At 38.6% G+C, this 12,862-nt stretch overlaps 1 protein-coding gene across 4 annotated transcripts in view; it reads left to right on the top strand.

Annotated features, from left to right (window-relative positions):
* SMAD4 (SMAD family member 4) overlaps positions 1-11,941 on the top strand; it is a 61,902-nt gene extending 49,961 nt beyond the window's left edge. For 3 of the 4 annotated variants that reach the window (XM_005586675.4, XM_074022216.1, XM_074022217.1), the window contains 2 exons: positions 3,296-3,434; positions 5,232-11,941. In XM_005586675.4, the coding sequence (XP_005586732.1) occupies positions 3,296-3,434; positions 5,232-5,443 (351 nt within the window). In that variant the 3' untranslated portion in view covers positions 5,444-11,941. Of the gene's footprint in view, positions 1-3,295; positions 3,435-3,964; positions 4,078-5,231 lie in introns of all 4 variants that reach the window. The other variant, XR_010582841.2, reaches the window with a different exon arrangement.
* Positions 11,942-12,862: the final 921 nt, after the last annotated feature.

Below are 12,862 nucleotides of genomic sequence, written 5' to 3'. Positions count from 1 at the left end.
AGGTTGGAGTGCAGTGGCGCCATCTCGGCTCACTGCAACCTCTGCCTCTCGGGTTCAAGGGATTCTCCTGTCTCAGCCTCCCAAGTATTTGGGATTACAAGCTTGCGCCACCACGCCTGGCTAATTTTTGCATTTTTGGTAGAGACAGGGTTTCACCATGTTGGCCAGGCTGGTCAGGAACTCCTGACCTCAAGTGATCCGCCTGCCATGGCCTCCCAAAGTGCTGGGATTACAGGCGTGAGCCACTGTGCCCAGCCAAGAGAAAAAGCGAGAACTTTTAACATACAGCATCAAAGGCGTGATCCATGAAGGAAGGAATTGATAGGCCTGACTTCATTGAAATGAAACACTTCTGCTCTGTGAAAGACAGGGTCAGAGAACAAGAAGACAAGGCACAGACTGGGTGAAAATATTTGCAAAAGACACATCTAATAAAGGTCTGTTATCCAAAAATTACAAAGAACTCTTTTTTTTTTTTTGAGACGTAGTCTCTCTCTGTCGCCCAGGCTAGAATGCAGTGGCCGGATCTCAGCTCACTGCAAGCTCCGCCTCCCGGGTTCAGGCCATTCTCCTGCCTCAGCCTCCCGAGTAGCTGGGACTACAGGCGCCCGCCACCATGCCCGGCTAGTTTTTTTGTATTTTTAGTAGAGATGGAGTTTCACTGTGTTAGCCAGGATGGTCTCGATCTCCTGACCTCGTGATCCGCCCGTCTCGGCCTCCCAAAGTGCTGGGATTACAGGCTTGAGCCACTGCGCCCGGCCCAAAGAACTCTTAAAACTCAACAATAAAATAAACAATGCAGTTAAAAAATGGGCAGAATAGCCTGGGCATAGTGATTAACTCCTGTAATCCCAGCACTTTGGGAGGTCAAGGCAGGAGGATTGCTTGAGCCCGGGAGTTCAAGACCAGCCTGGGCAACAGAGCAAGACCTCATCTTTACAAAAAAAAAAAAAAAAAAAATTAGCCAGGCATGGTGGCATGTGCCTGTAGTCCCAGCTAGTTAGGAGGCTGATGTGGGAGGACCCTTGAGCCCAGGTGTTCAAGACCAGCTTGGGTAACATAGCAAGACCCCATTTTAACAACCAAAAAAAAGGGCAAAAGACGCAAACAAACACCTCACCAAAAAAGATACACATATGGCAAACAAGCATATGAAAAGATATTCAGCATCATAAATGTGTACAAACCCACAGAATGTATAACACCAAGAGTGAACCCTTATGTAAACTGGATTTTGGGTGATAATGATGTGTCAGCATAAATTCGTTGATTATAACAATTGTGCCACTGTAGTGGGAATGTTGATAGTGGGGGAAGGTTGTATGTAGGGACAGGGACACTGTACTTTTTGCTCAATTGTGCTGTGAACCTAAAACTGCTTTAAAAAGTAAAGTTCATTAATTTACTTCTTTAAAAAAGTGGTTGTAGAGCTATTTACCTTTTCAAATGTTTGAGTCCCTGTTTTGTTCTGTACTGGGTAATGCCGAGAAAGCAGTGATTTCACTTCTGGGTATTGTAGGCTTTCTGGTTTCTGGAACCTGACTTTGTCATGCTTTCTTTCTTTTAAATTTTAATTTTTTGTGTGGAGATGGGGTCTTGACTGGTCTTGAACTCCTGGGCTCAAGTGATCCTCCCATCTGGACCTCCCAAAGTGCTGGGATTACAGGCATCTGCCACAATGCCCCTGTCATTGCTTTCTTTACTAAAGTATTTTAGGACCTAATAGTCCAGGAAATACATACATGTATATTTGACACATTCGTATCTCTTCAAAGAATGGGGTAGTCTGACTGTTGTCCTTCACTGGTGCTAATTGGGAAAGGTTTTTTGAGGAGGTGGACACTGAGTAGAGAAATAGGAGTAAGTAGGAATGCGATTTGTTATTTAGAGAGCATATTATTGTATGTTTTTGTGGTTCATGTAAATACCACGGTTGAAGATAGAATTTTTTCAAGCATCTGAAAATTATGGTTTAAGTTCTAAAACTATTGTTTATCAACTAATAAATTATGCATTCTCAGATTTCTCTTATTTTCAAGATTAATTATGCTTGCTTATATTGGGCCCCTTATGTACATAATAGGACTTTAAAAAATATTCATGTCCTTTTAGAATAGGGAGTATAGCCACATGGTTCAGAAATTAAAGTGATTTAAAAACAGTGGACATTGAGCAACCTTGCTTCTACCCTGTCCTTGTCCTCCTTTCCTACAAATTATTTTTGTGTAATCTTCCAATGCTTTTTAAAAATGCAAATAAGCAAATATTTTAGGAAGATTTTTTCCCCAGAAAGAAAGATGTGATTTATTATCTGTAATTTGTTCCATATTAAAAAAACATTCCAGTACTTTTCATGAATATAAGGGTAGGTATGGCAACCCCTTCCTTCCTTTGCCAGTTCTTCACTTGGTTGATAAAAGTAAAATTATTTATTAACTCCTTAACTCATCCTGAAAGATAAATGATTACAGGGGAGGCTAAAAACAAAATAAGTAACTGTATACTATGCCAAGTTTGCAACAACCTCATGAAAGTATGTACACTTAGCATTCCAATTTTATAGATAAAAGAAACTCAACCCATATATTTAGTAGATATCAGTGACGGGATTTAAAACTGGACTTTTTTCCTTTAAAAATTATGAACGTTTTCAAACAAATATAAAGAGAAACTAATGAAATTCCATATACCCATCCTGCGGATTAAGTAGTTATGATTTTGTATTTTTGTTTGATCTAGTCTTTTTTTTTTTTTTTTCGTTTCTTCTCAAGTATTTTAAAGCAAGTCCTGGATATTATTTTGCTTCTATTTGCTAAAGCACACATCTCTGAAAAATGTTGATGTCTCTTATATAGTGACAGTGCCATTTTGTTAAACTCCTCCAAATAAAAATAAGACCAAAAGTTGGCCAGGCGACCAAAGCTATCAACTCCAGCCTAAGGAAAATTCAGCAATTTGGTTATGAAACGGGGAGGGGGACTTCTTAGTTGTTCATTTTACACAGATTTTCACAAGGACAGTAACAGCTGACCCACATTGCACATCTTAGATAAAAGATACAGAGGCGTGTGGCAGCCAAAGCCATCATGGTGTTGACATGGTCTTCTTGGTCAGCTCCAAGCCACCTTTCCTAACTAGTTTTAGACCAATCACAATGTACATAAAAGTTTACATGTTTTAATTAATTATCTTCGTGTGAGAGGTAAAATGAAACTGAGTCTTAAATAAGTCAGGCATTGGTTTTTGATGTATGGAATTTTTCTTTATGGACTCATGAAATGTTTTTTCTTAAAAGGTCTTTGATTTGCGTCAGTGTCATCGACAGATGCAGCAGCAGGCGGCCACTGCACAAGCTGCAGCAGCTGCCCAGGCAGCAGCCGTGGCAGGAAACATCCCTGGCCCGGGATCAGTAGGTGGAATAGCTCCAGCTATCAGTAAGTATGCTTTTGATTTTTTTGTAAAGGTGTAATAGTTGAAATTTTTATCTTGATTTACTCAGTTGATTAGTTTCTTTGAGCAATAATAGAAATTAAAGTTCTTTTTACTGGGACGATAACATTTTTGAATTGGTGAAATCTGTTCTTCTGTAATAGTTGCTTTTTGCCTGTGACCCTGTTTGCATTCTTTTTGTATCAAAAATGGAGTATGGGATAAAGGAGAAAGGGGATGATTATATTATATTATACTGTTCCATCTCCTCCTTTTTTGTTGATGCTTATTATAATTCCTGTCTCACCAGCCAGGGTGGGTTGTAATCACCGAAGTGCTTGGCTTTATTCTAGTAAGGAAAGCATATTTCAATTTCAGAATTGGACACCTTTCCAATTTTTTTTAAAGTGTGCTAAACGTGGAGAGAAAACTAAGTGAGGGTGGTATTTTGATAACTTGTAGACTTTTTTTTAATTTTAGGGTAAAATTGAACTGTGTGCCAGGTTTCACACTGATGGGGAATTTTTTACTGCAGAGTTAAACTCCTGACTATAGACTTTTATGATGGAAACACGTGGCACCCATCTTCCACGTCTGAAGGCATAACTAGTGATTCATTCAACCCCTGTTCTTAACCTCTTCAGTGTGGTAAGCAAATCACACTGGCTAAGAAAACTGCAGTGGCCCTGCAGGTTTCTCTACAGTACATGCAAATTCCTCCCATTAGTTTCGTTGTAATATTGATGAATGCAGATGGACTATATGACTGTATGTTCTGACTGGAAAATTAGATGCAGTCTCCATTGTGACTTATGTTCAGGAGTTTACAATTTACAGGTAGATTAGGCATATTCATTGAGATAATTTGATTTTTTAAAATTTGGGGATCTAAACCATTAATTTGCTAGTTTCAGTGTTATAAACATGCTTTTAGTGAAGAATCCAGAACTATTATTAAATTTCATATTCTCATCAGTTGCCACCACTGAGTAATAGTGTATTACTCTGTTACACTTTGAAATTGAGAGAGAGACTTCATCTCGGTCATCTAAGAGGTCCTAGTGGAACTAAGAATATTAACTGCTTCATTATTAGTTATATCTTATTCTGAATTAGGCTGTTCAGACAGTAAGGTTTTTTTTTTTTTTTTTTTTTTGAGACGGAGTCTCGCTCTGTCGCCCAGGCTGGAGTGCAGTGGCCGGAACTCAGCTCACTGCAAGCTCCACCGCCCGAGTTTACACCATTCTCCTGCCTCAGCCTCCCGAGTAGCTGGGACTACAGGCGCCTGCCACCTCGCCCGGCTAGTTTTTTGTATTTTTTAGTAGAGACGGGGTTTCACCGTGTTAGCCAGGATGGTCTTGATCTCCTGACCTCGTGATCCGCCCGTCTCGGCCTCCCAAAGTGCTGGGATTACAGGCTTGAGCCACCGCGCCCGGCCCAGACAGTAAGGTTTTTAGAAGCAACCTGTGGACATGCACTACCTCTTAAAAAAAAGTTGTTTCTTATCCCTTCACCTCCACTTCTAAAGAGAAAAATAGGTGAGGTGTTGGTGGATTGTGGTAATTTACTTTATAATTGGTCGTAGCTAGAAGACACATGTGGAATGTAAAGTTCCTTAACCAAAAGGGTTCAACTTGTTGATAACGTTTAGATCTATTGTTACTTCTTGGCACTTTAGCAGAGAAAGTTATATGCTGAGGAGAATGAAATACAGAAAGCTGGTCACTTGATTAATTTAGAATGTAGGGAGGATGGAAGAGATCACCCTGTCCTTCTAATGTCTTCCAAATCTTTTCTGTTAGGTCTGTCAGCTGCTGCTGGAATCGGTGTTGATGACCTTCGTCGCTTATGCATACTCAGGATGAGTTTTGTGAAAGGCTGGGGACCAGATTACCCAAGACAGAGCATCAAAGAAACACCTTGCTGGATTGAAATTCACTTACACCGGGCCCTCCAGCTCCTAGACGAAGTACTTCACACCATGCCGATTGCAGACCCACAACCTTTAGACTGAGGTCTTTTACCGTTGGGGCCCTTAACCTTATCAGGATGGTGGACTACAAAATACAATCCTGTTTATAATCTGAAGATATATTTCACTTTTGTTCTGCTTTATCTTTTCATAAAGGGTTGAAAATGTGTTTGCTGCCTTGCTCCTAGCAGACAGAAACTGGATTAAAACAATTTTTTTTTTTTTTCCTATTTAGAACTTTTCAGGCATGGCTCAGAGCTTGAAGATTAGGAGAAACACATTCTTATTAATTCTTCACCTGTTATGTATGAAGGAATCATTCCAGTGCTAAAAAATTTAGCCCTTTAAAACCTCTTAGAGCCTTTTATCTGCAGAACATCGATATGTATATCATTCTACAGAATAAATCCAGTATTGCTGATTTTAAAGGCAGAGAAGTTCTCAAAGTTAATTCACCTATGTTATTTTGTGTACAAGTTGTTATTGTTGAACATACTTCAAAAATAATGTGCCATGTGGGTGAGTTAATTTTACCAAGAGTAACTTTACTCTGTGTTTAAAAAGTAAGTTAATAATGTATTGTAATCTTTCATCCAAAATATTTTTTGCAAGTTATATTAGTGAAGATGATTTCAATTCAGATTGTCTTGCAACCTCAGTTTTATTTTTGCTAAGGCAAAAAACTCTATAATCTGTGTGTATATCGAGAATCCCTTAAAATTACCAGACAAAAAAAGTCATTTAAAATTACATTTGTTATTCCTAATGGATGACTGTTTATCAAGAAGTATACTTTCCCCTGTGAAACAGTAGTTGTATTCTTCTGTATTTCTAGGCACAAGGTTGGTTGCTAAGAAGCCTATAAGAGGAATTTCTTTTCCTTCATTCATAGGGAAAGATTTTGTATTTTTTAAAACACTAAAAGCAGCGTCACTCTACCTAATATCTCACTGTTCTGCAAAGGTGGCAATGCTTAAACTAAATAATGAATATTTTGGAAACTGCTAAATTCTATGTTAAATACTGTGCAGAATAATGGAAACATTACAGTTCATAATAGGTAGTTTGGATATTTTTGTACTTGATTTGATGTGACTTTTTTTGGTATAATGTTTAAATCATGTATGTTATGATATTGTTTAAAATTCAGTTTTTGTATCTTGGGGCAAGACTGCAAACTTTTTTATATCTTTTGGTTATTCTAAGCCCTTTGCCATCAATGATCATATCAATTGGCAGTGACTTTGTATAGAGAATTTAAGTAGAAAAGTTGCAGATGTATTGACTGTACCACAGACACAATATGTATGCTTTTTACCTAGCTGGTAGCATAAATAAAACTGAATCTCAACATACAAAGTTGAATTCTAGGTTTGATTTTTAAGATTTTTTTCTTTTGCACTTTTGAGTCCAATCTCAGTGGTGAGGTACCTTCTACTAAATGACAGGCAACAGCCAGTTCTATTGGGCAGCTTTGTTTTTTTCCCTCACACTCTACCAGGACTTCCCCATGGACATTGTGTATCATGTGTAGAGTTGGTTATTTTTTGAATTTTTATTTTACTATAGCAGAAATAGGCCTGATTGTCTACAAGATGATAAATAGATTGTCTACAGGATAAATAGTGTGAAATAAAATCAAGGATTATCTTTCAGATGTTTCTACTTTTGCCTGGAGGACTTGTAGCTATAGAAACACTTGTGTCATGATAGTCCTCCTTATATCATCTGGAATGAACACAGCTTCTACTGCCTTGCTCAGAAGGTCTTTTAAATAGACCATCCTGGAAACCACTGAGTTTGCTTATTTCTGTGATTTAAACATAGATCTTGATCCAAGTTACATGACCTTTGTTTTTAAATAACTTATCTACCAACTCATTTGTACTCTTGAGTACTACAGATTCTTTCAGTAAAAGCCTAATTTTCTTCTGTAAAAGTTTGGTGATTAACTTTTATTGGCAGTTTTATAAAAAGACATCTTCTCTAGAAATTGCTAACTTTAGGTCCATTTTACTGTGAATGAGGAATAGGAGTGAGTTTTAGAATAACAGATTTTTTAAAATCCAGATGATTTGATTAAAACCTTAATCATACATTGATATAATTCATTGCATCTTTTTTGTTTGTTTTTTTTGAGATGGAGTCTTGCTGTGTTGCCCAGGCGGGAGTGCAGTGGTATGATTTCAGCTCACTGCAACTTCCACTTCCCAGATTCAACTGATTCTCCTGCCTCAGCTTCCCTGGTAGCTGGGATTACAGGTGCCCACCACTATGCCTGGCCAATTTTTGTAGTTTTAGTAGAGACGGGGTTTTGCCATGTTGGCCAGGCTGGTCTCAAACTCCTGACCTCAGGTGATCTACCCACCTCGGCCTCCCAAAGTGCTGGGATTACATGCGTGAGCCACCACCGTACCTGTGGTGGTGGTGGCCTCATTGCTCCCTTTTCTACTTTAAGGAAAGTTTTCATGTTTAATCATCTGGGGAAAGTATGTGGAAAATATTTGTTAAGAAGTATCTCTTTGGAGCCAAGCCACCTGTCTTGGTTTCTTTCTACTAAGAGCCATAAAGTATGGAAATACTTCTAGTTGTTAAGTGCTTATATTTGTATGAGATTTACTCACATGCTTTTGAGAAAACATCTAATATGTTATGATCAGCTATTCCTGAGAGCTTGGTTGTTAATCTATATTTCTATTTCTTAGTGGTAGTCATCTTTGATGAATAAGACTAAAGATTCTCACAGGTTTAAAATTTTATGTCTACTTTAAGGGTAAAATTATGAGGATATGGTTCTGGGTGGGTTTTCTCTAGCTAATTCATATCTCAAAGACTCAAAATGTTGAATTTCAGTGCAAGCTGAATGAGAGATGAGCCATGTTCACCCACCGTAAGACCTCGTTCTACGTTTGTCCAGTGCCTTTCAGTTCATTATCAAAGGAAATCCTTCATGGTGTTGCCTTTGTTTTCCAGGGAGTAGATCCTTTTTGTGGGATATGGTCTATCTCATTTTTAATAGTTTACTGCCCCTGGTATACAAAGATAATGACAATAAATCACTGCCATATAACCTTGCTTTTTCCAGAAACATGGCTCATTTGTGTTGCTGTAACCACTAAATAGGTTGCCTATCCCATTCCTCCTGTGAACAGTGCAGATTTGCAGGTTGCATGGTCTGGCTTAAGGAGAGCCATACTTGAGACATGCAAGTAAATGGAACTCATATTAGCTGTGCTGCATTTCAGACTTAAAATCCATTTTTGTGGGGCCGGGTGTGGTGTGTAAAGGGGGGTGTTTGTAATACAAGTTTTGAAGGCAGAATAAAATGTCCTGTCTCCCAGATAATATGTATCTTATTATTTTTAAAGTTTATTGCTAATTGTAGGAAGGTGAGTTGCAGGTATCTTTGACTGTGGTCATCTGGGGAAGGAAAATTTTACATTTTACTATAATGCTCCTTAAGTGTCTATGGAGGTTAAAGAATAAAATGGTAAAGAAATATTTCTGTGCCTGGTTTGATGGTAACTAGTTAATAGTTACTATTTTATGCAGAGTCATATTAGTTCACACCCTTTCTGAGCCTTTTGGGAGAAGCAGTTTTATTCTCTGAGTGGAACAGAATTCTTTTTGTTGACAATTTCTAGTTTGCTCCCTTCATTATTGCCAATTTTATTGGCATTTTATTTAATGATAGCAGATTGGGAAAATGGTAAATTTAGGTTACTGAGGTAAATGAGTATATGAAAGCAATTACCTCTAAAGCCAGTTAACAATTATTTTGTAGGTGGGGTACACTCATTTTAAAGAAATGCATTTTTTTTTCCTTAAAGGCAGAATCCATCTTGTTGCAGATAGCTATCTAAATAATCTTTTGCAAAGACTATAGAGAATAGGCTATGAGAATCTTGTGCAAGCCTTTCCATTTTTTTTCCATGATAACTAAGTAATTTCTTTGAATATACCAAGAAGTATGTAAAAAGTCCATGGCCTCATTCATCTGCAAAGTGGCATCCTAGGCCCAGCCTTATCCCTAGCAGTTGTCCCAGTGCTGCTAGGTTGCTTATCTTGTTTATCTGGAATCACTGTGGAATGAAATTTTCCACATAATCCAGAATTGCCTTATTTAAGCAGTAAAATGTTTTAATTTTTAGCCTTTTTTTGGTGGAGTTATTTAATATGCATATCAGAGGATATACTACATGTAACATTTCTTTTTGTGCTTGGCTATCTTCGTGGACTTCAGGGGCTTCTAAAACAGGCAGGACTGTGTTGCCTTTACTAAATGGTCTCAGACAGCTATGGTTTTGAATTTTTAGTTTTTTTTAACCCGCTTCTCCCCTCCTGGTCTCTTCCCTCTCTGATAGGTACCATTCATATGTGGGTGTTAAGTGTGTCTCCTTTTAGCATTTTCTTCTTCTCTTTCTGATTCTTCATTTCTGACTGCTTAGGCAAGGAAACCAGATAACCAAACTTAGTAGAACTTTCTTTTAAAACACAAGTACAAACTCTGGGACAGGACCCAAGACACTTGTGAAGTGCTGAAAAGGACCTCATTGCATTGGCATTTGATACCAGTTTGATGTAGCTTAGAGTGCTTCCTGATTCTTGCTTAGTTTCAGGTAGTTGAGATAGAGAGAAGTGAGTCATATTCATATTTTCCCCCTTAGAATCATATTTTGAAAGGTTTCATTGCTTCCACTTGAATGCTGCTCTTACAAAAACTGGGGTTACAAGGGTTACTAAATTAGCATCAGTAGCCAGAGGCAATACCATTGCCTGGAGGACACCAGCAAACAACACACAACAAAACAAAACAAACCTTGGGAAACTAAGGCCATTTGTTTTGTTTTGGTGTCCCCTTTTAAGCCCTGCCTTCTGGCCTTACTCCTGTACAGATATTTTTGACCTATAGGTGCCTTTTTGAGAATTGAGGGTCTGACATCCTGCCCCAAGGAGTAGCTAAAGTAATTGCTAGTGTTTTCAGGGATTTTTAACATCAGACTTGAATGAATGAATGAATGAAACTTCTTTTCCTTTTTTTTTTTTTTTTTTAATGTAATAAGGACTAAGGAAAACCTTTGGTGAAGACAATCATTTCTCTCTGTTGATGTGGATACTTTTTACACCGTTTATTTAAATGCTTTCTCAATAGGTCCAGAGCCAGTGTTCTTGTTCAACCTGAAAATAATGGCTCTGGGTTAGGCCAGACAGTTGCACTCTCTAGTTTGCCCTCTGCCACGAATTTGATGTGTGACCTTTGAGCAAGTCATTTATCTTCTCTGGGCCTTAGTTGCCTCATCTGTAAAATGAGGGAGTTGGAATAGATTGATTATTCCAGCTCTGAAATTTAAGTGACCTTGGCTACCTTGCAGCAGTTTTGGATTTCTTCCTTATCTTTGTTCTGCTGTTTGAGGGGGCTTTTTGCTTATTTCCATGTTATTCAAAGGAGACTGGGCTTGATATTTTATTACTGTTCTTTTATGGACAAAAAGTTACCTAGTATGCCCTTAAGACTTAATTTTAACCAAAGGCCTAGCACCACCTTAGCAGCTGCAATAAACACTTTACAAACACACACACACACCCCTGAGAGGGAAAAGCTTTCATTTTTCTGTCATCTCTGGTCAGAGTTTATTAAGGCTTTCTTTGAGTCATGACATTCTAGCTTTTGAGTTGGTGTGTGTGACACCACCCTCCTAAGTGATGTGTGCTGGTAATTTTTTTTTTCAGTGAAAATGGATTTAAAACCTCTTGTTAATGCCTAGTGATATTATGCTCAAAACAAGGAAATTCCCCTGAACCACATCAATTAAACTGGTTTATATGACTCAAGAAAACAATACCAGTAGATGATTATTAACTTTATTCTTGGCTCTTTTTAGGTCCATTTTGATTAAGTGACTTTTGGCTGGATCATTCAGAGCTCTCTTCTAGTCTACCTTGGATGAGTACAGTTAATGAACTTGGTATTTTCAAGGACCTGGGAGCCTTCCTTGGGGCTGGGTTGAGGGTGGGGGGTTGGGGAGTCCTGGTAGAGGCCAGCTTTGTGGTAGCTGGAGAGGAAGGGATGAAACCAGCTGCTGTTGCAAAGGCTGCTTGTCATTGATAGAAGGACTCATGGGCTTGGATTGATTAAGACTAAACATGGAGTTGGCAAACTTCAAGTATTGAGTTCTGTTCAATGCATTGGACATGTGATTTAAGGGAAAAGTGTGAATGCTTATAGATGATGAAAACCTGGTGGGCTGCAGAGCCCAGTTTAGAAGAAGTGAGTTGGGGGTTGGGGACAGATTTGGTGGTGGTATTTCCCAACTGTTTCCTCTCCTAAATTCAGAGGAATGCAGCTATGCCAGAAGCCAGAGAAGAGCCACTCTTAGCTTCTGCTTTTGGGACAACTGGTCAGTTGAAAGTCCCAGGAGTTCGTTTGTGGCTTTCTGTATACTTTTGCCTGGTTAAAGTCTGTGGCTAAAAAATAGTTGAACCTTTCTTGAGAACTCTGTAACAAAGTATGTTTTTGATTAAAAGAGAAAGCCAACTAAATCATTATGTGCTCATTCTTTTTCTTAAGCTTGTGGATGTCTTGGATCTGGAAAGGGTTTCTAATCACTTAGAGAATTTTCAAACTTTAGGTCAGCATTGTCCTTTATTGCCTTGTGGCCATTGAAATGGGAAATGTGACATTTAAAATATGACCCTGGAATAACAATCCCCATCCTTTTTTCATTTTTAAAAGGAGAAGGTGGAGTGATGGTGATCAGAGAGATGGGTGCTAGGGGATTATGAGAACCAGGATGCTTAAAGGAGAGGTACAAATTGGAAATTGGAGACCCTTTCATTGCCCAGCTAAGGGATAAGGAAAGCTGTTTCTCTTCCATCTGCCTTCTCTGTGAAATGGGGGTCAATGGGAGGGGAGTGGTGGTCAGGTAAGTTGCCTCTATGGCAATGGCTTGTACATAACATGACCACATCAACATTTGATTTCTAAGCTTGCTGACATGAGTTTCAGAGAGTTTATCGGGCTGAGAGATTTCTTCTCACCTGTTTGCTAACCTGAATTAGAGTATTTTAGGCCAGAACTTGAAGAGGATAGTAGGTTAGCATGAAGTTGAGAAAAAGGAAAAACATTCCTTTGTGGAGCACTTCAGGAGAAAGGGCAGTTGTGTGTTTCTCTGCCTTCTGCTCTTGACCCTTAATTCTTTGTGCTTAATTCCATCTCCTCCCACATCACAACTCTCCCACAAATGGCAGTCTCAAAGCTGAGGACGTCTCCATCACTTCTTCAAACCTTTCCCACCCCTGTTGTCTCACTGATAAATTGTAATGCCCTTTCTCCTCAGCCATTTGTATTCTAAAAGAATAATTCCATTAGTTCTGACCTACTTTTGGAGTGGCATTCACATCTATATTTTGATAGTTTTTTGGGCCACCACTGGATCTCAGCCAGATGGACAGGAGGGGTTT

Source organism: Macaca fascicularis, chromosome 18 (genome assembly GCF_037993035.2).
Source record: "Macaca fascicularis isolate 582-1 chromosome 18, T2T-MFA8v1.1".
NCBI lineage: Eukaryota > Metazoa > Chordata > Mammalia > Primates > Cercopithecidae > Macaca > Macaca fascicularis.
The sequence above is the reverse complement of the archived record's forward strand: the minus strand, read 5'-3'. Positions and strand labels throughout refer to the sequence as shown.